The following is a 27,665-nucleotide window of genomic DNA, read 5'->3' as shown; positions in this document are numbered from 1 at the left end:
TCAGTGTTGTAGCCAATACTGATAAGTTGGCAGGTTTTACAAGAGCAACTTCATCAGTCACCAGGGGGAAACAAGAGGGAAAGAGAGGAAGAAAAAAGTGCAGTACAGAAGGAAGGGTTGCTTGCTTGAGGGAACTATAACAAGACACAGGGCTATTGATGGACACATTGGCAGAGGCAGAGCCTGCCCCTGTGACCTTTCAGCTATGGGACGGTCGCTGTAAGTGCAAAGCACCATGGTGCACATTGACAAGTTGACAGGGGTTGATAGAGCACTGCATTTATGTTTCAAACATTGAGCTTATGTGTATCGACATCAACAAACATTAAGTGAGCCAGTTGATGCTCATTGTCACAATCTGGGACACTTCCAAATTACAGAGGGTTTTAGCTCTGTGACCCTCTGATAAGCGGACAGGCTTGTTAACCAGTGGGCCATTTTCAAGGAGAGTTAAGTGAGCTGCACTCTTATCAACAGCCACGTGCCTGTCAGTATACAGTAACAGACAAGCACATAAACAAGCGCAAGAATTCAACAGGCATTTAGGACATGTTCAAACCGATGCAGCACCCATTCAGTTGTACAAGTACAGTGCCAGAAGATGGATGCTGACATCTGATAGCCAATGGCTTAGAAAATCTCACATAACAAAATGAGCTGAGAGCACACTGCATTCTGTGTTTTTGCTCGGGGTGTGCTATTTGTTAATGTTTTCTTAACAGGTACAAACAAGAGAGAGTGGGTTTGCTATGACTGCTGTGTTCACTCCAAGTAAAATCTGCAACGTCAAAGGCATGACAGTTTACCAACATGGTCCAGACCATTTGTGAATTGATGTGACTTTATTTTTTCTTTTTCTTTTTTTGTTTTTTTTTACAATTGTGTTTGTACCAGTACAGTCTGGATAAACACAAAATAAATACTTTAAATTACAGTTTAGACCAAACAAAACAAACTGCAGGTATAATCACACCCCTAAAACAACTTCTCTAAGCTCACTCCATATGTCATGAAAGCAATGCCAGCTGGAGAGCTGTTGCCTACTTGCACATTTCACATATCACAGCTCTCACTTCTACAATAGAGTGTTTACCTCTTCTATTAATACTGGGATGCTTGTGTAGAAATATGAATATTCCAACATCACATTGAAATTAATCCTAACCTTAGTTTGGCTTGAAAACTGAATAAAAATAATTTGGTATGCACTTGTAAAACATCTGTTTTCTGCTTAAGGCTACAACAAGGGTCAGAACAGTGGACAATGAATGCTGCCATCACACCACTGTTGTGAAATAAATGCTGGGATTAAAGGAAAAACGGTCCTTTGATGGCCTGTCTGATTATATTCCTATTAATATTCCTGCCTAAACATATTCAGAATCTTTGCACCAGCCTGTTAAAGAGATGGAACAGATGGATTTTCAGTGGGGGCCGTTTTCCTGTTCAGGCATCAGCACACAAACTTAGCCATCACCCTGTTACTCCAACAAGTAACAATTAGGATACCGTTGTCAATAAGTTCTTTGTGCCTGCAACCTAATGTCACATGAATGCAAATACATCTATCGACCTTGTCAGATGCCAAAAGTGAGGCTCAATCTGGACAGCTTCTCCAGAGCTCAATAGCAGTTTCACTTTCATGTTAATTCAAAGCCTCAACACCTGTTAACCAGTGCAGTGGTATGTGCAGCATGTCAATACTGAGACAGGATACAGCGAAGAGCTCTAAAAATCACATCTTATTTTGTTACCTGCTGTGATCAAACCCAGGGAGGCTTGATTAAGACAACACAGACTGCCTCCAGTCATTTAAACCAACAGGCTTCTACGATGTGTTGTACAGCCTACAGGCACAAAATGTACCCTACAATGTCAGTTTGCCTCCACAGAAGATATTTCTCTGCTGAAGAGATTTTATCTTATTACTTCACACAAGCAAACTGGCTCAAGCTCTTCTTCTGCCTCAGAGTACAAGAGAATGACAGACATTTTTACAGCACAGATGGTGCCAAGATACACCTGTGACCATAGGTACACGGGCCACACAAGAATACTGTCGGATTCGCTATGAACATTTTGTTGGCTAAATGATCCGTGTAATAGGAAACAAACAAGATGTTAGACAAATAAGGGTAGAGGAGGACAAAATCTTTCAAAATATTGCACCATCCAATCAGATATCAAAGAGGATGCCACATGCAGGCACACACAACTAAAAGCCATCACTACCTACTAATGGAAAAGGTTGTAAATCCTGACATTTGTTATTTAATACTTGCTCATATGTACACGTATACAAAGGAATGAGCGCACACATAGACACATGCCTGTAGAGTACAACGAGGATTATCTATACGCACCTTTTACAATAAGGTTGAGAAGCTTTGGTCGTGGATTGCGCTCACTCTGAATGGAGCATGTGTACTGGCCATCGTCAGTTACATCCACTTTCTGTATCTGAAGGCTGTACTCATGTTTGTCGCCGACACTGGACACGATGGACACACGTGGGTCCACAGACCACTTGTCGTTCCCTGCGAATATGATGCTTGAGCGGTTCAGCCAGGCTCCTTTAGAGATCCCATCCAACAGGTAGCACCTACAGTGACAGGAGACACCTCAGTTAGATCTGTGTGTGTGTGTGTGTGTGTGTGTGCGTGTGTGTGCGTGTCTGTGTGTGTGTCTGTGTGTGTTTGTGTGTGTTTGAAAATGTGCAATGCTCAGTATTAATTTTTATTGAATTCAAGACCAGGGAGCATATGGATCAAATGAAGTATACACTTTAGTTATAGACATGAATGAGTAATGTGCCAGAAAGTGAGTCATAAAAGACAGAAATCTGAGCACCTGAGGAGTATGGTTCAACCTGTAAATGCTGCTTTAAAATAGCCAGAGCCATAAATAACCGTTGGGCATGAGGATGATTGCTGTATTGTCACTGCAGCATCTAAACAGACAAAGTCATCTGGTGAAAGTGTACTTCTCTGTCAAGGTCTGGTGTAGCTGACAGAAATTTAAATGAGTATACCTCCATTTATGGCAGCGGTAAAGTGGAAATCAGGCTTGTGCGTGTGTCCAGTTTTGTTTTGTTAAAAGGTTTAGAAGGACAGTGGCCATTCAGAACTTTTGTAGAATGAAAAGTTGAGCATCAATACAAAGTCAAATATCTAGTGAACATAGTATAGGCCTTGAGTTCAATCAAACATCCCTGGCTCTGAGGACGCTGTATTCTTGGACAGATGCAAGTGTTACCATTAGTGAGGACAACACTATCTACTTTTGAAAACTAAGCTAAGGCAAAGGATCAGGAAATTGTGCAACATGATAAGTGTAGGGTCACCACTGTCAAAGCACAGTTGTTTATACTCATCATTCCAGCAGAGTTTGGGCATAAGGAATCACATCATACTCTGTGACAAATACTGTAATAATGAGTAGGAAAAGAGGCAATCAAGTTTGGCTCTTTAGCTGTTGTCAACATGCCATGCAGACAGCCGACACCAGTAGTAAAGCCACCGAGGAAATCAGTTTGGCACTAACCACAAAGCTCTTTACCCTCTATGCCAAGAAAGTGTCTGTCAGGAAAGCAGATAGAGGACAATGGTATGGTCCAGGCTGGTCTCCCCTGGTGAAGGCATTGCCCTAGAGGTATTGTGATAAATAAAGTGGCAAACAATGGAGAATGGATAGTAAAAAAAAAAACAAAAAACAAAAAACAACAACACAAGAGAGAAGTCTCAGCGCTTTGGAAAGTCCACACAGACCTGTCAGTTAGTTAGCCCATTGACCACCCGAGCCATGGTGCTTCTGGCCCTTAGGCAAGATTTACTGAAGGAGCCTCAAGGCAAGTTTCTCTTTTTTTGTGTTTTTTTTTTTTTTTTTTTTTTTTTTTTTTGTTTTGTTTATTTTTTTTATACTCAACAGGAATGCATTGGATTTGAAAGAATTTAAGGGTGCAGATTATTTATCTATTTTACCAGGTCTACAGGATGTAAGTGCAAATTTAACTCTAGATTTTGAAACTTCAAACTATGGTGTATGTAAAGGACGAGATTGCACCAATAAAGCAAATTTTAAATGCATTTTTTGTCTTTGAGAGAAGCAGTTGAAACTGTGTTAAAGTTACCTACCTCTATGATCACAGGCCTTCAGCGAATAATAATTTAACACACTTTTGAGGGACCACTGAGAGTGCCAGCTTAAGGCCTGAACATTCACGCACAATCCACCTGTGTGCAGCCCACAACCACTGATGTGAAGAACTTGTCAACAACTTGCTGGGCTTTTATCGTTATACCCTTGTAAAACAAGATAACCATAAAAACATGTTCTCCAGTGTAGATGCTATTGATTTCTCTGTTTTCTCATCAAAAATAGCCCTTTCAGAACCAAACATTCACTCCATGTAGGCTTAAAAGAGGCTGGTATACACTTTACTTTTTCAAAAAAAGAGCAGATGCTGTGGTCAGCTTGAGTACATGCCACCTCCAATGTACTTCTCTGGTGACTGTTTTTTTACGACTTGAATAATGATCAAAAGCAGGGACACCATGGTGTGGGAATTTACTGGGTAATAAACACTGGTGTAACTGATTACACTGGACATTTGACAAGATAAAAAAAACATGTCGGCGCAATACCTGTAGATTAGAAGTGTTCCCTCCAGATGCTGCCACCTTCAGCAGACAAAGTTTGCAGATGGCCTGATTAATGTTATCAGGTTCTCTTTTGGCACTGGATTTAAATCTGAAATATTTCCAAGTTGGTGCTTATGCTCTTCCTTCTGACACCAAATCCTCCTCCATTGTTTTATCAGTCAACACTCCACTCGTGACATGGTGATAGGGCTGGACGATTTAGAAAATCTCCCAATTCGCACAGTTCAAAATCCCACAATTCAATTCAATGTGATTTGATTTCAATCCTTGAGCTCAGGATTTGATTTAAAATCAATTCTTGACTCAAAAACAATTCTTGATTCAAAAGTGGCAGCCGGGGATAGGTCATATATCATATGCCGCTAAATATTCTATATCTATATGATGATCAGAGGTATTTGTTTAAGTACCAGGGAGCAACTAGGACATAGGCACATGCATGCTCGCGTAACCACTGTTTCTACGGTGGCAAGTTTACATACATCAGTCTGCTATGACCACGTCATCAAATGCTAGATTGACTGTATGAGCAGAGTTATCATGTCAACCAAACATCCAGCTAAGTAGTGTTAGACGATACCATGGATGTAGCAGGTTGTAATAAGCGTGGCTTTAAGCAGCATAGGCGAAAGAACACAAGTAGTCTGTGTTTTGAATGATTTCATTTACTTGTGTTCGGCAAATGAAGCCACACTGGAAACATCCATTCAGGGGAAAAGCTGAATGCAGGCAGAGGTCAAGCTAAGCTTATATACAAGGCTACCAAAAATAGCTAAGCTAGTTTTAATTTCCAGCAGCACTATGGAAGCAGCACAAGCTGTCAAAGGTTAACAGGCTGACTCCGTCATGTGTCCTTGTTTATGCATCACAAATAATTTAACTGTCAGAAGAGTGAATGATGAATGAAAGGATATGTTCTGCCTTTTCTTCTTTACTAATTAACGATTTAATTCACTGTGCAGATCGAAGGCTACTGGCCGCACTGGCAACTTTTAAGGTTGAATGTTCTCCTCCATGTTACTCAATGCATGATAGACATTTGGAAATCAATGAATACACCTTAAATGTCGATAGAACTTTGACTACTTCATTCGTTTTTATTAGCTCTCTCGCATGATGAAGTGGTTAAAATGTATACAAAGCCTGCATATAACGCATGCGTCTTATCAAGCTCCTTCTTCCTCTTGATGTTATAAAATCCAAAATGTTCCCAAACACTTGCCTTTAGTGAAGACGGGGCAGGTTGAATAACTTCCCCTTTACGTTTTCCAGTGCTCACACTGCCCTTTCTTGTCACTCACGCCAAGGAAGAGTATCTGTTAAGAAACCAACACATCTATAGGTCTGGCAAGCTAAAGTCGTGTCAGGAAAAATTCTATTTTTTGGAATTTATGAATCGATTTTGAATCGGTAGAGATAGAATTGCGATTCTAATATGAACTGATTTTTTTTTTTTTTTTCAACTGATGAATGTGGGTGCTATCGCTGACACGTGAAAAGGACCGGGATATGTTTATGTCTTTAAAAAAAAAAGAGGAAAAAAGACGGTGGGGATGATGGACAAGTTATGTAGGACAGTGTGTGAACACTGTGTAACACTGTGTAACACAGATTACCGCGGCAACCTTAATTAAAAGGTCTCAAACCACACCTGCAGCATATCCTGCTTCTCTGCTGTCGATGCTGCTCATACAGCTGCTGTTGTCTGTGAGGAAACTAAAAACTTTTAACAGCCACTTTTCAAGGACAGATTTGGGATGAAGTATCTCTTAAACAAAGCTGAGTGCCAGAAGTACAGCTGGAGGACACTTCACCCGGCCAGGATCTCTACTCAGAGACTTGACATTTTTCTTCATTTTGATGAACCAGTCCTTGATGTTCTTTTGCTGTTTTTGCAGTTCCCTTATCACTGCTGAGTATCTTTGCAGTCTCCTTCAAAAAATGATTATTGTTATCTCCCTGTCTTTGTAATATCACACCAAGGAGCCGTACAGATGGCTGTATTTATACTTCTCGTCATGAAGGTGTGTTAAAACAGCCCATTTTTACATTTGCACACTGTCCCAGGTGTTGTTACAGCGGCTGCTTCCTTTGCTGCTGCTGTCAAATAAGAACTACTGTACATGGGAACTCATCACAAGTCTGCCACGTGTTTGACATCACTGTGTGGTGAATTCATCCAGAGCCTGTGATGTCAACCAATTTTATGGAGTGTTGACGCAGTGCAAAACATTAATATAAAACCAACTGATACAGGCGACATACATGCACACAGTATTGTGATAAAATTGTGGTGATAACTCTGCCTGATCGGATGTTCTCTCCCCGCAAAATTTTAGGTGCACGTTCAGCATTTTACCAAAGAATCGGATATTTTGTAACAGCTGTTACTCATTTGGATCGACAGTTGAACCAGGAGAGGTTTCATGCTGATCCAAGAGCTCTAACTTTGAGTTGTGTAACACTGTCTTCAGTAAAATGAATGGGACCTTTACGAACTAAGGGGGCCTGAAATAACTCCTCTTACTTTGCAAATCTATTACAAAGTAACTTTTTTTCACTTTAAATTATTCTGCTTGTTTTTGCTAGATACAGATGTGTGACATCACCAGGATACTTTAGCTTGAACTTTTTACCTACTTGTCATCACCTGCTCAATGCCTGTATAGAGTGAGGATGTTGGTGATTACGATCCTTGTTATTATATAATTAATATAATTGTTATTATATTATAATAACATATAAGACATATAAGAGATTTATAGATATTTTGAGTAGTTGGTGTTGTCTCATCACTTACCATATCCTTTTTTTATTAGTATATTTACTATGTACTATATTTCCCATTAAAAACAGCATGCTTCATCATGTTCTAAAACCAAGTGTTAAATGAAAACAACAGCAAAGTAATGTCATCAGCCAGGTCTTTCTTCTGCCACATTTCCTTTGTTTATTCCCTCAGTCACACATAGCAGCACAAAACTGATAACACCTAAGGTGGGCTTTGCTTTCATCAGGTCCCTTTTCTCCAGGAGCCCACCAGGATACAGACGTCCTATGGTTTATACAAAGCTCAGGTAATTATTCCACAGACCTCATCCACTCTGAAGCAGCTCTGACACCTCAAACATGTGCTAATTGATACTTTTATGTATCTCTGCTTCTGATGAGTGATTGTAGAGGAACCAGGCTCATTACAAGCTTCATTTTTTCTTTTGTTTTTTGTTTTCTTTTTTTGGATTTTGGCTCACAAATACCAGAGTTCAATTCAAACCACAGTGATTATGCACAATGTTCGAAAAAGGAAAGTGATAAGCTGGTGTTTCAGCACCTCACATGAATGGAGAATGATGACAAACCATTAATTACAGTATGGCAGCTGGTAAGAGGAGCAGATTGTAATCCGTTTAGCCAAACTCACTCAAGCTCTTTGATTGGATGCCATAATTAACACTGGGACATCATTCTGACCCAGATTCTTATTTACTTTATAAAAATTGTTTTCTAGGTTTCTCAACTGTAGATTTTCTTCCTGGCAGCAACTCTAAAGAGCTTGTCTTGCAAAAATAGTTCTGTGTTTCGCAGTCCAGTAGTTTACATTCAGCAGTTCTGTTTCTGCATTTGGCAGAAGAAATGAATACACTTCTGGATACATTCCTCTGTAGTCTGAGTTTTGTTGTTATGTAACAGTTATATAATAAAAAAAAACAGGAAGTTTAAACCTTAAGCAATGCAGACCTCATGTTAGGTCACTTTTGTCTGTCTTCCTTAACTCCAATTAACGAGGGACACGGCTGAACATCTTACACCTCTCCCTATTTTCTCCAGTGAATACAGTAGATCAGATGGAGTCGCAGTTTTTGTTATCCTGCAGCAAGTGGTTATTTTTATCATCAATTTATATGATGTTTATTTTTTCAATTAAGTGTTTGATAGTTGGTCAAGAACACACAAAAATGCCAACTATAGTATCCTAGAGTATAAGGTGATGTCATTGTCATCAAATGTTTCAACCCCAAAATATTTACTTTTCTATAATGTAAGACAGGTTTGAGAACCTGGAGGAAACAAATCTTTGGCATTTTTGCTTTAAACATTTTTGCTTTAAACATTATAATGATTAATCAATTATCAAAATAGGTGCCGATTTTCGCTCCATCAACTAATTGATTAAACAACTAATTGCTGCAACTCTAATGAACATGCAAACAAACAGCTGCCTGTTTGCAATTCTTTATTAGTGTTTAAATGCAAAAGAGTTCATAGAGCTGCCAAGCCTGGTGATAATTCTCTGAGGTACACAACACTACAGTTATTCATCTGATCCACTGTTAATATAAAAATATTGATCAACAGCTTTAAGTGGTCATTATTATATCTCATATCGTTTGGTTAAAATTATTATAGCGTCTTTACTTGGCAAATTAAGTAAGGGGCCAATTTATTCTTCAGCACAAAGTGTCATTCAACAGAACTTTGTCATATGGTGCTTTGTTTACATGTTATAGCTAAGATATTTTGGATTTTTGTCTGACACTGAAATCTATCAAAATAGTCAGCTCTGTATCGCTTCTGTCCTCCATCAGTTTGTCTGACACTTAATCACTGGAGTACGCATTAAACTTCAGACACTGAGGAGGCCACCTGGAATATTTCACCCTCCAGTCTGTGCTAAACTGGAATAAGTCCGAATATCAGTGGCGCACTGTATCATTGTAGTGGAACATCTGCTTAAAGACAATGCTTTTGTGTTTCTGTTAATAGCGGCACCCACTTAACCCACATGAATGAAGTGTTTTGAAGAGCATAATGAGCGAGTGTGAGCCAGCCAGAAAATGCATGAGGAAAACCCTTTAATTGTAATGTCAGGGACGGCTGTTTCATGCCATTGTAGCCCTTTCACACATGAAGAGAGAGATGTTGTGATGACTGCAACTGCACTTTGCACTCTACAACCTTTATAACAACTCACTGCCCCCCACAGAGCTCAACTGTCTTATGAATCCTCAAATGAGAAAATGCATTTCACGCTGACTGACTGGATGCTGAAGCACTGGTGAAAGGAGCCTGTGTGTGAAAATCTGGGGTCTTTGCTAAGTGAAAGGATTCGTGCTTTTTTTTTTTTTTTTTTTTTTTTAAGGATTGCTGAGGTACTTCTGCTTTATTAGTTAAACTAGAATGGCACTCAGTAGAGAGTTCTTTCCCGGCCGATGCCCTATCCCCTCCACCATGTTTGGTACAAAGCAGCTCAGTATTTTTTGCGCGATCCTGATGTCAAACAAACAGAGACGGGTGAAAACATAACCTCCTTGGCCGAGGTAAAAACAGGAATGACAAAGATCAGGGAGGATGTTACATGTTCAAAAGGTAATATGTAGGACTTGCAGTAACATTTTTTTTCATCTTTAATTACTGTGCCAATTACTTTCTTAATGAATTGACTGATTGCTGGGTCTAAAAATAGTGACAAATGTTGCTCACAATTTCCCTCAAGTGAAAAAATTCTAATTGTTTGCATTATATGAACAATCCATAAACCAAAGATCATCTTTTTACTTTCATAGAGGACCAGCATTGCTTAAAAATGACTTAAACAATGAATTGACTATCAAAATTGCTGCAACAAATTGTTTCAGCTCGAGTAAGCTACTACCATAGAAACTGCTTAAATGAAAATATATACGTATAAAACAAACTAAATGTACAATTTGAAAGTCATTATCTCAGTATTTGACCAAAAGTCCTTCTTAATAACCACATTACATCAACAAATACATTGAGATCATTTCGTACTAAAACAAAGTAAAAATCTTTCTACTGTTCATGGTGTTCAATTTTGTTTTCTCATTATTTGGCAACTAAATGAGCATGAATACTCTACACAAATATGATTTCTGGAAAAATGACAACATAAATGACAGAATTACTGCCCTAAAAGGTTTATATATGTCTTTGGACCTGAAGTGATTAGTTGATTAATTGATTACCGGTAGTTGACTGACAAAACATGAACTGCCTACTATTCCTAATCTAAATATAAATCACAGATTGTTAAGCAAGAATGCCAAACATGGTGTAGTTCCAGCTACTGAAGTATGAGGACTTGCTTCTTGCGTGTGGCAGTAAACTGAATATCTTCACTATTTTCAGATTTTAACAATTAGTCAATTCTGTACTATTTTCTTCCACAAATGTACAATCCAATACATAATACTTTTTCTATGTGGTGGAGCTCCCTTTTCCCTTGCGGATAGGTGTGGGTTTGGTATTTCAGGGGTGGGGTGTTGCGTTTTTGCAGTGAATGAGGGAGAATGAGGACATAGAGTAGTGCTGTGCAACCAAGGTACAGCGCACCAGGCCCTTAATCCCTAAAATAATCCTGTCGACTGTGGCCGGTGGGACACATCTGAAGCCTTCTAACAATAATCCACACAGACCCAATGCTGAAACCAACACCTTACATCACATACACGGAGAAAGGTATAAAAACTGTCTCATAGCTACTGGAAATGTCTCTTCATGTGAGGAGACTTTGTGGTTTATCTATTCTGATTTTTGTTATAGTATATTTTTTGTCTGCACTGACACGGACATGGAGCCTTTGGCCGAGGGAGCAACCAGGAATTGTCTGACTACATATAAAAATCAATGCCCCCAGTTCGTTGTTACCACAGAAGTTATTACAACAAACCCTCTACAGCATCATCTTTTCCCCACCAGCTTTGGGTCCCCTTAAGGTGTACCCGCCCTCCTCCCTGCCAGTGCATAAAATAAAGCGTCCCGTGCTTGAATGGCTGTGGTTGAATGGTTTTGTATTGTTTCACATGCATGGAAGCAGCTGAGTCAAAGCAGCCCACAATATGTAACAATGAAAAAGTGATCCCTCGTGTGTGAGCCATAGTGAGAGGCTATGTTCGTACTGTAGCTTCCTCCTCTCTTGTTTCTATCCCTTACATGGGCAAGATTTCCCAAGCTGCTTTTTTTTTTCAATTTGAGTATTAGTCAACACTAGTCTTTCACTAGAACTAATTCATGTACAGAAAATCGTTCAGAGCCCTACACGAGTAATCTCTGGATTAATTCACAATATTAATTATTTTTTCTAAGCATTGACATTGAGTGAATGAATTCAACTCTGTGTGAATAAAATGAATGGGGCTAACAAATTAGCAGTTGAATACAATTTGAACCAAAATTCAGAGAGAAAATAAAGAGTAGCCATTGCTGAGGCATAATGGGTGAGCATTTTCCACTCTAGAAAGTTCCTCCTTATATGTGAATGTGCTTGGCATAATTCACATTCATATCAAAATTGAAACCACTGCACACCCAGACACTCTTACATTTCACATTCCAAAGGCAGCTAGACAAAGGATGGTTAAACATTTAAGCAATCTGCTGCGCCATTATCTTTTAAACAAATAGTATATTGACTGGGAATCTATTTCCTAAGGCAAACTCTAAAGTTATTCAATATCACTGTCAGATAGCACTTCACTGAACACAGCGCTGGACCAGAAATTCACTACCATGAACCACAATCACAATGTCAAGACAGCTAAATAGTGTGTGGGATTACGACACACAATGTACTGTGGCACCTATGTCTAAACAGCATTTACTTTTCTTACATTCAGTTTTTTAAAAAAGAGCCAAACAAAAGAGAGGAGCGTGCCATGCAGACAAATTCACTGGTTAACACTTCGCCGCCCTCCCGAGAAAAAAAACAAAAAAAAAAACAAGATAAAAACACAAAAACAAAATTTATTGATGGCATTTCCCTAATTTGTGAGTGCTTGTTTCATTTCAGCTGAGTGTGAGAGTCTCTGCTGCGTTTTTTGCATCTGCGTCATTCACGGTTGCATTTCTCTCACTCCTCTGATTTCTTTTTCACCATGTGCGTCTTAGCCCCTCCACATACACATGGAGCAGAGGAGAGAGACAGGTTGACACATTAAGTGCAATAAAAGCCCTAAAAAGATGGACAGACTCCCCCCCACCCCTCCCTGCCAAAAGTAGTCAACCTGGGGGAGACACTGTTTAGGAAATCTATGCTGCAGGCTTAAGACGCAAGTCAGTTATTTTTTACATGTTTTTACACCGGGCATCCTGTGGTGCAAAACAGGCAAACGTTGCCTTCTTGAACCGTATACACTTCATTTTACCAAGCATTTTTTTTTATCTCAGAAAGGTGCTTTTCAATGGTAATCTCACCTACAGCATCTCTGCTACCAGGTGTCAATGAGCCAGGTGATGTGATCCATTATATTCAATCTCCAAGCAAATGAGTCAAAGGGGAGAACTGATGGCCTTCAACAGTGTTTTCTAAGATCATCCTTCTTTCAATAACAATATTAGACTTCCATCTTTTATAGAATCTAACACTACCTTGAGGTCTCAAATGCAAAGGAGAGCTGTTATTGACAATAGTGTAAACAGGCCTTTATTGCCGCGATTAACGAGACTTTAACCTTGTGTTTTACTTGTAACACAGCCTTAAAGACTCCAGGTGGAGATCTCTATGGGTATTTCATCAATGTATCACTAACATGAGAGATGGCTATAGAAAAGCTGACTTGAACTTGCACTGCTTTGTCCCTTAGGTACTTGCTGGGTTACTGTAATTCAATGCAGAGATCACCAACAACGCATCTCCCATATCGAATTACCCCGTCCTTCAAAAGTAATAACTGCACACTGCACACTGCCACCTCCCTGTGGCTTCAGCATGAAGAGGGACTGACAATTTCCCAAATACTTTCCAAGAAAGTTATAAAAAATGTCTCACAAAGAGGGGTCATCCATCAACCTTAGTTGCTGTCCACCACAAAACAGTGAGAGGCATTCACAGCCGCACATTTGTGCAATTTCCTATTAATGAATTAATGAATTGTGAGTTTGTAATGACAAATTGGCATTTGACATTCACCATGAATATGTGTCTGTGTAATTCCTCCCCTATGGAAAGGAAGTAAGAGGGATAATATGCAATAGCTGGGAAGGAGAGGAGAATACAAATATGATAGATAACTGCATTTCTGCTGTGTCTTAAAGACCCACAGATCAAGCTGAGGCGAGCAGTGGGTGGTTGACAAACCCCAGACAACCACACTGCAGTTCAGGGTGTAATATTGCCTGGGCCCCGGGAGCTTTTTAATTATGCTGCATTTCGTTTCAAATGTGGTATTGTGTGTGGACAGAAAACAGTACACCAGGAAACTTATTAAGGGTTTTTTCTCCTCCATGACTGGATCCATTCATCTAGGCTGCAAAAAGGCTCTTTCTTCAGGTCAATCTGATGACAATTATTCAGTTAATTGTTTGGCAGAAAATGATTTTTAAAAAATCACAAAAAGGTGAGATCTTGGGCTTTAGGAATACCAGCCCCACGACCTGCCAAAACCCAAGATTATTCAGTTACAGTTCATATCACAGTACAGTAAAGCAAGAAATTGTCAGAATTGAGAAGCTGGATAAAAAGAGTGTATGGCATGTTAGCCTGAAAGGTTATCTTAACAAATAATTATGGAAACTGCAAATTAATTTTCTGACGATTAATTAATTAATAAATACTCAATGTTTGAGTTCTACATTCATTAGTGCACAAAACAGCAAACTAATGGCCATCACCAGCACCATGGCAAGTAAACCACAGGTGAAATTTTAACAACAGTTTTTCACTTAAATGCAATTTGTGAAGTTGACTTTACAATACAGGAAAGTGGCTTTCTACATCATGACAGTCGATTTAAAAATTTACACAAAAAGGTAACTTTTAATAAAAAAAATTAAAAGGTGGCTAGCTGCCCCTGGCTATCTTGTTGGGAATTTAACAAATGCATCTGCGAGTAAAACAGACTGCAATGCTAACGCTAACGCTAGCCAGCAGTCTGCAGATGTAAGGCTAATGTTCAGTCCAGTTAAGACACACAAACAGCAGGAACAGAATTAGTGTGGACGTCTCTACTTTTATTTGTGCTGAAACTGACTATTGAAGTGGAGGACAGTGCTCTATTTAGTTGAAGCATTCCATAGCTGTGTGGATAATGATGCCAGCTTTACAAGAGGCTCTGGTCCTTTGTTATTGTTGCTCAACTGCAATGCAATGCAAGTCCTAAAAAATAGAATGTTTCAAAACATGTTTTTAGTCTTGCACGTAAAACAAGCTTGAGAATCAAGATTTTTTTTTTTTGGCCTTACCAGCCAGCCCTAAATACCATCATCAAGTATGGTAGGAAACTAGACCACTGAGTTGAAGAAGTGAGGGGGAAAATCAATCACAACAACCAGCAATGTTACAACCACCAACAGTAGCATTACAATCAGAAGTTAGACTTAAAGCTTGTCAGATTATAAAGGCTGCTGAAAGATGATATACACCAGCTGGCCACGTGCATGTCTTCAGTGCTTTGCCACAACTGATGAAATGTTTCATTGCTGAGTTACTGTGTCGTTATCATCAGCATTACAAACGTATTAACAGACCACTGGGAAAACTCAAGATTAGTTTTGACCATTTTTTGCATTTATTTACAGTCCTGTAAGACACTATATGTTCATAGTGTTGTGCTGCTTGAAAGATAAATACAAAAATCCATTCAATTGATTGCATCCAAAATGTTGTTTTGGGGGATTTAAAACTTTTATACATTTCTTATGAGGATTGCTGTTTTGCTGCGAGGTGCCGGTTCTAGTGACATTTCCGAGCACTGAACGCATTTTTTTAGCATCTGCTTTCCCAAATCTAACCACCCGTTCTGAGGTAGCCTATTTACTCTGCGTACTTCTGTTACCGTTTCTGAGCTGGCAGGGACTGCGCTGAACAGCTCAGCGTAGACATCTGCCTCCCACAACCATCTGCGCCCAGGTCCTTCTAATCCCCCTCTCTCTGTCAACCTTTCCCTGTCTCTCTCCTTCCTCAGTCGTCACTTTCTAGCTCGTACATTCACAGACACACATGGGCGAATATAGTACAGTGGAAAGACTCATTATGGTCTTTAATCCATGATGACAGCTAAAGACATTCACATCAGTTATAAATGAGAGCTGTTGCAACTGAGATATGAGTCACAATTTAAGTGGGAATGGTAAATTTTTTGAATTTCATTTTCACGGAGAAAAAAAGAGAAGAAATCTAAAAATGATTGTGTGATTTCTGCTGAGGTCTGTACCAAACAAGCATATTCCCTTACATCTAAAGAATATCATTTTTTGGCCAGGGCATCTCTCTAGCACCACAATGCTTCATTTATGGTACATTTTGGAAATTTTATTCTTCATTTTATCAAAATATTGCAGCTCATGATATTTGGATATTGCACTTGGCCATATTGCAATTCCGACAATATTTCAGTCAATTGTTCAGCCCTAGTCATGTGATATTTTATTGGGATTACAACGGTAAGTCTACTAGGAAAATTAATCATGTATTCAAAGGAATAAAAAGCGCAAGAGAGGCTGTTTGACTAAAAATTTTTTTTTTAAATTTCTGATCCTGATCAGTGTCACTTCCTTATTCTTGTGCACTCCTCTACTCCATTTGTGCTTTTTAAGTGTGTGTGAGTTGATTCCTTTCTTCAGTATGTTCCTGGATGGGTATCCTGCTGCCAAACTGTTTACCTACACCACTCACCCGCCCAAGTGACAGGTCAGGCTTGGCAGTGTGCCAGAGAGAGAGTGAGGGAAGTGGAGTCAGGAGGATAGGTCAAGTCTGGATGTGGGGTAGAGCCACTCACTGCCTGCTAGCCTGGGAGCACTAGGGTTTACAGATGAGTTTACTGTGCTCAATTGCAGAGCTTTAACCCCAAGTTAAATCAGACAAACCCCAAACAAGCTTGTTTGTGCAATGTCTAGACTGTGTGAGGACTCTCGAGGTGGCAAAGAAGGCCATGCTTGCTGTGATTTTAAATGTCAAGGCAAATGACTGCCTGCCCACACCGTCACTCTATATTTTTGAATTTAACTCTTACTTAATTTTACACAGACACCAGTTATTATAGTATTATCTGTAGCGTGTTTATTGACCCTTTGTTCCACCAACTACTTTCTTCCTTACAAAATCAATATCTTTCAATCTGCTTGCCACCTCACATGTAAAAAAGTATTCTCAAGTATCTCTTTACAGTCAGAGAAGGACAACAGAAACTCAAGAGGTTCTGTCATGATCTGTTTTGTCCCTTCATCCACAGGTGTCTGTATGCAATTCCACTTACATGCTGTCTCGAAACCTAGAAATCATAGTCCTTAACTATGATCAAAATAGCACAAATCAACCAAAATCATGCAAAACTCTATTAGGATCATGATTTCTTTCATTTTTGAACAAACTGTTAACACTTGGTATATCTAAGGTTTTCATTCTCCAAAACTAATGCCACATGTCCACAGACTGGAGAATCATTTTGCATGACAGTGACTTCAAATTTAGTCAGAAGAATGCTCAGCGACATTTCTACTAAATTTAAAGACAACAAATGGCAAAGCCAATATGATGTCCTACATATGCTCCCTCATTCAGTGGCTACACTTTACAGTTAGTTACACTGAGCTAAAAATGTTCGGTGAATCTGGTGCTGCATGAACCAAAAATAACTATCACAGTGAAGCTGACATGAAAACTGAATACTCTGTCCATTTACATCACAGCAGATCAGAGTGGATGAGCAGTTTTCTAGAAAGCTAATCAATGGCACTGTGTGAGCCAGCTCTGGCATCTTTACAGGGAATAACAGCTGAGGTGAAGCGGTGTCTAAGCCTTTTTAAGACACAGGCAAACATCAACATTTGCCATAATTTGAATGACAAACAGCGCAACACTGGCACAAGGCTTAATTGATACTGTGAAACATTTCAAAGTTCAAATGTCTACAGGAAAGGAAGTCAAGTATCAGGAAGTGCGGCCAAATCTAGTATGGCCAGGCTGCTGCCAGAGCACAAATAAAATATTGACAAGAAACAAACATTTTTAGGGCATTGTGAGGTTATGATGATGGCAGTAAACTGTGTACTGTATGTATATTATTCTAGTAGGAACCCTAGTCTGTATTCAATGAGCATAGAACCATAAACATACCGTGGGTGTCTTAGCATCTAAACTGCTTTGGATTACAAAACTGAGGGGTTAATATATATAATTTATTTGCTATATCCCCTGTTGACATATTAACTGAGTGTTGATGATAAGATATGTCGGGGTCTATCAGGTCTGCTGTCAGGTGGTGTCAGGTCTTCAATGTATGCACACGACATATAAAATGCCATGCTTTAAAATCCCTATGTTATAAACAATGACAGTAACAAGGGAGTGTTTGTTATTGCTTTCCTGCGGGGCTTTATCCACCCTTTTTGATGTGCTCTGTCCATGGCACAAATGGACAATCCTTCATTGTCACAGGACATTGGAACCCCTGCACAGTCCGATAGGTGCGACCACATTCATCACTCTGACAAAGGGAAATAAGCAATTGCCACAGCACTCAACTGGTTTCAGTCATCTGCAAATATTGTAATAAATACATCGGGCGCAGAAGAGGCCCCTCTGGGCATACTCATATCTTACATGGCCTATTTGTGCTTACTTGCTTGCACGCTGTGTTATGTGCATATATGCAAAAAACACACACGGCTCCCCCTCCTAGTTTACAGATTGAGCGAAAGAACTGGGCTGTACAACATGAACAGTTTCAACATGCTGCTGTTACCACGAAACATTAGGGAACACTTCATCCAAAGCCCCTACTGATATCAGAACTATGGAGTATAGACTGAGGTGTTTGAGGGAATGCCTGAAGCCTGTAGGGTAAGTGTTCCTCATCATGACATAATTCAGCAGATTTCTTAATGCCAGGCAGAGTACTACATTCTGTCAATCTTTCTATATATTATTCAAAAGCAGTGTTCGTGAACACTGAAAAGTGTCAACAAATCTTCAGCATTTTTTTTTCTCTTTGTGTGTGTATATGCATGCAGCCGTATGCAGTTTGTATGGGAGGAGGCAACAGAAGGCTGGATGAATACAGAAATTCAATGAATGCTCCTCTGCTTAAAATGCACAGCCTGTGTGTTGGCAGGGACCAAAAAGTCCTTAGTTAAGCTAATCGCCAGTCCATTTGGCAAGGATTACGCTCAGCTTAGGGTTTGTCCCACGAAACAGGGTCCCTGATTCATAACAGTGATTTGAGTAAGTAATTTTATTGATAGAGCAAATACTCCATTCTGAGATTGCTTTAATCACTGTAAGATACCCACAGGAAGACATCAGTAAGAGTAAAATGCTATCACAGCAATTAAAGATATCAATATGCCTCTAAAGTGTGTGTGGGCTCTAGCTGGGTTGACTTGAGGACACAGTGAAAAGAATAAGTCAGACAGGAGTCAGCAAACCAAGGGTCTAAACATTACTTCCTGATGACAGCCAACAGGGGGCACAACATGGGTTGGAGAGGCACTTATTTACCTCACTCCACCTGGGCTCAGAGCCTGTTGCACTTAACTCGCTGAAGTGGTGGTCAGCAGGGTGAAAAACAATCCAATTCCTCCAGGAGTGTCAACACTGGTATACAGTTTTTAAGAGGCAGTCAAACAATCCACAGCTCTGGCTGATACGTGCAAGGCAAGCTGGACCAAACAATTTAAGTTAAATGATGAACAGAGGACAGTTTTTAAGTTCCGTGCTTCCTCATTGAGTTTCTCCTCTTGTTTACTTGCCAACTAAATTCACTTCAAATAGCAGTGGTGGGCAAATGTGCGTCATGTAGACCAAGAATCTGAAAGTTTCTGTGAGAACCTGGTAATCTTTTTGGCTAGGTCCCCCTCTTGTTCAATGATATCACCGAGGCCTCTTAAGGCAAAACACAAGGGTTACCGATCTTAACTTTGGCTTTCTTGGCCCTCATCAGATAAGCATTGATGATTCGACCCACTTACAGTTTGTACTATGTGTTTGCATTTGTGTGGTCAATTGAAAATTAATGTATGTATTTGGAAATCAAGACACTGAACCAATGACACTGTCCACTGTAAGACATTGTCAGGAATAATAATTAGCTTACAGTTTCCAGTTTTACAATTAATAGTATAACAATCTTAACATCTCCACGTTATGGAAGTTACTAGTATAAACAGAATTTGGTTTTGGTTAACAGAATTAATCTATTAACGAATTATTATTATTATTTTTTTTCATTCTGGTTCCAAATTTCTAGGAGTGAAATATATGTAAATCTAGTGTAGCTTTTCTGTCTCAGAAAGGTTGTTTACTTGTATCTGGGTTACATCACAAAAGTAACTTATTGCATTCATGACATCCATGACTTCTCGAATCCACTCCTGCAGTATAAAACATTGCTCCCCCTTCCATGCAAATGCCCTGTATGTCCCAAATGATCATATTTCAACAAAATATGACTTGATACCCTGCTTCTGTCTGAATCCTAAGACACAAACCCATTGAACTTGCAGATAGGTGTGTTGGTTTGGTTATTTTAGGAGCTTTCCCTTTGGTTTCACTGGTTCTTTCTCTACATTGTCAAGAAAAGAAATGAAGTCATCAAAAAATAGGTAAGAGCCTTGAGCGTGGTGTGTATAGACGAAGGAAGTACTGACAGACATGTTGGCAATTGACTTACATAAAGTTATACAATTTCAGTCTAAATGGCATAATTGCATTTTGCATGAGGGCATGGACTTTACCCAAAACCCCCATTGTCATTATTGTAACAGTTGCCTGTTATGAAATGACCTTGTTAAGCATAATTAGTTGGAGCTAAATGAGGGTATTGTTGTGTTGAACAAGAAATTGGTCTTTTTGTCTAGAAATGTTCTATGTTCTGGAGACAAGCCCCAGTGTCTGGATTGAGAAAGAAAATATTCAGTGGCAGTGAGAAAGAAACCAAATTACAGAATAAGTTTTGCATTATTGACAATAATCTTCCAACTTATTAAAACACAAAAAAAATCATCCAAGTGCAGCAGCACACATATTACAATTTGGTTTAATTCAATAACCTACCAGAGTCTTAATTATTCTTCCCCTCAATCTCCTTGATGACAAAACCAATCAAAAATCCTACAGAAAATTTCTCATCTTGCTCAGCACATCCTATCAATTGCATTAAGTCACTGAAACATGCTCAGGGGCAATGACACAGATCCAAAAGCAGCACCAGATTGGCACAAAAACATATCAACCATCATGACGTTGTTATCTAAAGCCTATTAAATGATGGATTTGGGCCTGATTCCTCTCCACCCATGTGCCAGTAGTGCAGGGGAATAGCAGGAGTACATGTCTAAGCTAACAGGTTCATTAAGCTCATGTAAATTGCTGCAGCATCCGGGACTTTAGCATCTTGGCAACCAGGTTTATAATGGTAAAAGAGAAACACCCAGCAGAGAATCCATCTCATCCCTTGCTTGGGTATTATTATGCCTCACCAGTTCTGGCTGCTCATTACTGACATTGCACACATTCAAATGAGCCAATGTCAAATGAGCACGCTCACAAACACACAATACTGTACTCTGTGGGGTTTGAGTGGATGGACTGATGATTCTGCACAAGACACAACAAACTCACCTCATCAAACACTGACAAGAAACAACACTAAACTGATTTTGTGATTCAGGCTCATTTCTTTTAATCATGCGTATGGCTGGGATCACAACAGTCAAGTGTGTCTTATATCAAATCCAGCCGCCTTCCAAACCCAGTTTACAGAGTATGTAATTTCAGCTGAGGGTAAAATGGCTGATAAGAAGAAAAGTCAGCAAAGCTCCTAAATTGGATGGTTACAGAAATGCTGGAATCTAAATAAGATGTATGGGCTGCAGCCTGTAATCTATGTGATTTTTCCTTATCAGTTTCAGAAACATGCAATTAGTTGAAGATGGCCGCAAGGTTTACCGAATAACCCCATTAAAGAGAACAGTGTTAAATAGGAAAGTGCCTAAGGGCAAATGTAATGGGTTTTTCCATTGACATGCTTTCTATTTGATGGGAGAGAATGCTTTCCTCGTTCTAAATTCAGGCCTTGGACACCTTGAGATGGATGGGAGGTATTTATTTTATAATTTATGAATATAATACTCACAATATAAATGCTGAAATATAATCCAACTACTGAACATTATTCATTTAACTATAGACATCTGGCAGAAAGTGTCTCAAGAGCCTGTAGGCAATCTAGCAAGCCTCATTTTAAGGTATGATTGGAGTCTTTAAGAACAGAAGAAAACTTCAAAACTTCTGAATCTACTGAGTGAGGCAGATGCGTAGAAGCAGAATGAATGAATCTGAGGTAGCAATTAAAAAATCCAGCACACTGACTAACTTGCAATAAACAATTTATTTGTGATCTTGGCTGAGGTGTGTCTGATGCCTCGGCAAACCAAAGAGAGCCACCACATTCTTCGGTTTGCTGACGCATTGGACACACCTCAGCCATCACAGCAATGTCTGACTTCGTGGAAGATCACAAATAAATTGTTTATTGCAAGTTAGACAGTGTGCAGGATTTTTTAATTGCTTCTTTGGATATGATTGGAGAAAAAATTCAGCACGAGTTATTGCAAGCACTCACCCTATACATTGGGAAGCAAATCATATCAACACTGTGAAAATCAGGGCTTAATGGACTCTATTTTTAAACACAGCTTAGTATAGCATGGCTGAACAGAGCTCTGGTTGCTTTTTTTGCTTCCATCATCCGGGGGTTTGGTTACGTTGTGATTCAGCCAAGTCCTTCACAGCACAGATGTCTTTCCGCTGACTGTTTGTAGAGGTGCTCTGACCCTTGGCTCTGTTGGTACGGTGCAATACATATATGATAACAATTCTGTATAATGTCTGGCCTATACAAGGTATTTTAATCCTCCACTTCCCATTTAACAAGGCAGTGCACACACACCCGTACATGCATTCCAAAAATAGCCAGCTCATCAATAAAGATACACTTATTGATTGCATTATAGCTCTGGAGGAACCCCATGTTTCTGACCCAGCTCACTATGCACACATTACTGCAGTATTACAGCACATAATACACACTTACTGGGAGATTTAGCTCATTACCACTTTTTTCTCTTATCTAAAGCCCACAAATTGTTAAGAGCAATCAGGCAACATTAATGGAAGTAAGCTGAATTTTTTTTATTTTTTTTATCTGCTCCATTTGGAGCAGCAATTACTTTAAGTTGCTGTTGCAAACGTAACACTTTCTGCCACAATTCCAGCCTTCCACTGACCAACTATAGTAAGTCCTTTGTAGTTAACTGCATGATCAAGGGGAAGCACCCATGAATGTATTGAGAGAGCTGGATATGGCACAGGCAGGCAGCTCTGCAGCCAATTTGTCCCAGTGGTCAACCATGGTATTGTGCTAAAAAAAATCCCTGTGTGGCCTGAAAGCATCTTCCCCCGAGACCACTCCTCTAAAAGAGACTGCTGACAGAACACCTCAAACTGCAGACAAGGTTAGTTACAAACCTTTGAGGTATAATTTTGATTTTTTTTTTTTTTGTAAAACTGTCTCAGAACCTAGAGAAGCAGCTTTAACGTGTGTGATGTCTTAAGTTGAAGATCTAAGCAGATATAGCCTGGGACAGAAGCGTGAAGACGCAAACCTGAAAGCGAGAACATTTTATTGGTTTATGCACTTTTTTTTCAGATAAATAGGTCTGGTATCCACTTCCTATAATGCTGTACATCCTCATGAGCATTTTCCTATCACTATAAAAAATAATAATTCATTCAAATCCTCCACGCCTGCATTCCTGATGTACACCTAAGATATATTCAAGTTGGTATAATTTATTATCAGTTTTATTCTCTGCCTGCCCCTTCTTCTGCACAAAGGTGAGAGTATGGCAGGGAAGATGACCTAAAGATTTGTATTTTAAATAAACCTTTAATTTTCTGGAAATGTAAACCAAAGCCTGTGATAGAACAATGCACCTCATTGAGATTGCTGGGGGCACACCTGCTCTGGCAGAGAGGGCCATCACTTGTAGAAGAGCCTGAAAGTGAAGGCAAAAGAAACTGCTGAATTATGGACTGTAATCTTATTGGCCCATGAGACTCAGAGTAGCTGTAGCAGCTCCTCCGGAAGGCAATCAACCAAAATTGTGATCAGCAGGTTAGCTGAGAAAATTCAAACTTTGCACAATTATGTAAAAAAAAAAAAAAAAAAAAAACACGAGCTTGGTCTGTGAGAAGCCCACAGAGGTATTAAAAAAGCAAGGTAAGGCAGAAAATACTTGATGTACTTTTTCAGTGTTTCCTCTAGGATTTTTTTTTTTTTTTCACCAGCCCGTCAGTCTAATTGAATATTGTCATAACTTAGCATTGGCTTGTTAAATTAACTTTTCAATGGCAAGGAGCACTTGTGCTTAGAAATTGAATAATTTAGGGACAAATAAATAACTTTCGTAAAATTAATCAAATAAGGTTTTAAAAATTCAATTTTTAATTATTTCTTACTGGAATTATATAATGACAGTCATCACGACATTAATACTGAACAAATACTGAAGGTCATGGTTAAAAAAAAATAGTCTACCATCTTAAATTACTGATATGAAAGAAAGTTCAGTTAGGAGATTGTCCCCTGATATGACGGGAAAGAAGACATCTCATTGTGTTTGTATGAACAAAAGAAACACTTTTTGTGGTTGTACAGAGGTGTTACAGAGTGGAGCTTCTTCCCTCACAACCTATCTTTGACAAGTGCTGACATTCGCGTGTAGCAAGCAAACAAACAAACAATAGCCAAGTTTAATTTAGGCCTAATATGAAGTTTGTGACAGAATTACCATTAATTAGCGAGAGCTGATAAGATGTACCACCGACCGTTTGTCATGTTAACCACTGAAGCGACACTCAGCGATGAGTAGCTGCAGCTGATTCAGCTACACTGCTTTGCTAATAATTATTAGCGTTGGGGCTTAGTGAACCTGTGACTCTTTCTAATCTCAATGTCTGAACTCAGTCACTCAATGAATATTTCACTGTCACTTGGCAATTTTCACTGGATTACGCAGTGGGATAGTATGGAAAGCCGAGTGAACCAAGTAGGTTGTCTGCTCAGCCAGCGAGCCACAGCAGGACCGTGCCTCTGCAAAGTTGTGTAATTGCGACTTCATGACACGAAGACTCTGAAGCAGTTGCGGCAACAATCTTGCAGCGGCAGCCTTCCACTGCAAAATTAAGTGTATAGCGGCGGAATTCTGTGTATAGTGGAATCACTGTTTTATACACATCCAGACACTGTTACTAACTGCTAATTTAGGTGCGTGTGTTTGTATAACCACAAATATATCACAGAAAGATTTTGTTCTACAAAAAATGAGCAAGGTCAGAAAAAAAAGCAGGATAATTTTCTATTTCTCAAACTAAATGCATGGGGGATGTCTTGACGCTGCTTTTGATCTTACTATTGACTGATTACGCTGTTCAAAATGTGGCAACAGAATAAGTGGATTTTGCACTCCAAGCTACGGTGTATGCTCATTTCTGGGGAGGCTATTTTAGTATTAAAGCCTGCAATCTGTTATCAACTCCCTGTGGACTAATGGGACAGACTAACTCCCAGGCTCAACATTAGTCCCAATCAAGCTGTAACCAAGCTGCCGTTTGACTGGCACACATGTCTTTTCGAAATGCACCCGCTCACACAGGGCTGCATGTCTTCTGAATCAAATAAACAAATCTATTCAGCATCATAATATTCAGCTAATGCCACAAATAAGCCTGTACTTGTAATCCTATGTAGTATTAATTTTACAATAATTTTGCCCCTGCTAGGGTAAGACTGGCTTCCTCGTGGGTGTGTTTTAAGACTACGGTCATTCTGATTCTGACATTTGAAATGATGGATATTCTATTAAATATAGTGTTTCAGTGAGCTCACTAGGTTGCCAATCTGTTATGGGTCTAGTAACCATTGACCTTGACAGCTAAATAGGACAGCCCCCATCCTGAAGGCAAGATTCTGATAACCATGTCATCCATCATAGTGGCACTGAACCAAACACACAGGTCAGAAACCTCAACTTGGCAGTGAATCCTCACCTACATATAATGTATCGTCGACACACTCACAAGCTCACAATAGGGGAAAGCTGACAGTATGGTCATTCAGCCCTTAAAGAATACAGCAGAACGTTCATTTTTGTCAGTGATCAATGATGTATGGAGCTCCACAGTGTTGTGGGTTATAGGGCTGTCAGTCAACCCCTCCCCCTGTCTCTCTCCCACACACACACGCATGTATACACACACACACATACAAACAGGCAAGCACAAATCCATGTGCCCACCGACACATCATAATCATACATGTGCACAGACACACACACTGACCGAGCTGAATACTGTTTGGCCCCTTCTCACAGAGCTTGCTCTCTCTATCTCACTCTCTTTTATTATTTTTTTTCCTTGGGCTTTGCTGAGATAGTCCACAGCTTCAACGTATTACCTCCTGACAGAAAAGACCTCAATTCCCCACCAGTACACACTAACAAGAGAGTGAGAATCCTCCTTACAGCATGTAGGTCAGCCCTGCCTTTCATGACTGCCGGTCCAAAGAAGAGGTTATTACCAGTAGATCCAAGCTCTACTCTCTGACTGACGCTTTTTGTCTAAAACAGCGTGCTTCTCCCACCTGAGCATGATAGTTTATGAAAAGCACATGCTGCTATGAAGTCATGCTCTCTGAACACAGCCAATGAAGCTGAACTCTGACCTTACAGCCGTAAAATCCTGGCAAGCCTTAGTGACATCATGGTGTCATTTGCTTTTCCCTAATCAAGGGAGATCTCCATTGATCCAATAACATGTTATACCCCTGCCAGTGAGAGTGGTACAGTCATCACAAATGCCATATGGACATTAACATCAAGATAATGTTGTTGAGGATAATTTGTAAGTGATGAAATATTGCCCTAATGGAGGGACAAAAACTTAATTACACAATTCAGCTAATGCTGATGACTGCTTTATGGAGGGTGGATGTCAGGCAGCTGGACAGTAAGCCACAGGCCATATCATGTTTGCAAACCTGGACTTGATATAATAGTCCAAAATGACCAGTTTGAGCATGCAGATATTTTGAAAGGCTGAAATAAGCCATAACTGCAAATACATTATCATCTAGCTTAATTCTCTCTATCACAGCCCTTGTCTCGCTGCACCATGTGAGCAGCTTCAGTTATATCCTGTATTATATTACAGTACACCTCTCCAAGGAGAGATTATCTTAAAGCATTTTCCACATGGACATTTTCTGCTATAGAGTGGAGGGCATAAAATGAACAAAAGGACTCATGCCAAGACCATAACCATAATTTTAATTTTGTAGTATGGGGCTATTATAAGTTTTACATATGATAAAATACCTCAAAGATAATATTCAGAAAATATTTTTTAAGCTTTCATCAGCTGCTACTGACACTGTCAAGTAACAAAGCAGTGAGGAGACTCTCTAAATGAGAGGCTTTTTATATGATGATGAACTGTCATTCATCATATAATTCATCATTCATCATTCATCATTACACTCTCCACACAGAGCTAAGTACCCATTTTTGGAAACGTTACAAATCTCTGAGCAAGTGTCACACAATGTGTCAGTGTTAAAGCCAAGGAGGAACAGTTGGTTTATACATGGCTGACACAAGAGGGAATGGAGCAGTGTAAACATTTGACAGGTTGAATTTAAAATATTTGTCTGAGACCATGGTGCATGATGTTGCATACTGGCAGTATTTGATGATGGCAATCAGTGACCAAATACAAAATGTGTGACATTTCACCATCCATCATGTAAAAGTCAGACCCAGTTAAACAGCTTTGCCAAAAATACACAGTACTGATATGTTTCACTATTCATTGTTTTAAAACTACAGTACTTGTTTTTAAGTAGGCTTATGTAGAACGTCAAGGATACAGCCGGCAATATTCTATAATTTCGTTACTGTTAACAAATCTTGTTAAGAAACCAATGCCAA

The 27,665-nt window shown here is 39.4% G+C and overlaps 1 protein-coding gene across 4 annotated transcripts in view; it reads right to left on the bottom strand.

Moving 5' to 3' along the window:
* Window positions 1-27,665, bottom strand: part of negr1 (neuronal growth regulator 1) — a 138,555-nt gene that overhangs the window by 96,014 nt on the left and 14,876 nt on the right. For all 4 annotated transcript variants that reach the window (XM_071487992.1, XM_071487989.1, XM_071487990.1 and 1 more), the window contains exon 2: window positions 2,364-2,602. In XM_071487992.1, coding sequence (XP_071344093.1) covers window positions 2,364-2,602 — 239 coding nt within the window. The remainder of the gene's footprint in view (window positions 1-2,363; window positions 2,603-27,665) is intronic.

This window comes from Trachinotus anak, unplaced genomic scaffold, assembly GCF_046630095.1.
Source record: "Trachinotus anak isolate AG129_WGS33_773 ecotype Australia unplaced genomic scaffold, CSIRO_AGI_Tana_v1 ptg000010l, whole genome shotgun sequence".
NCBI lineage: Eukaryota > Metazoa > Chordata > Actinopteri > Carangiformes > Carangidae > Trachinotus > Trachinotus anak.
This window is presented reverse-complemented; position numbering and strand designations above follow the sequence as displayed.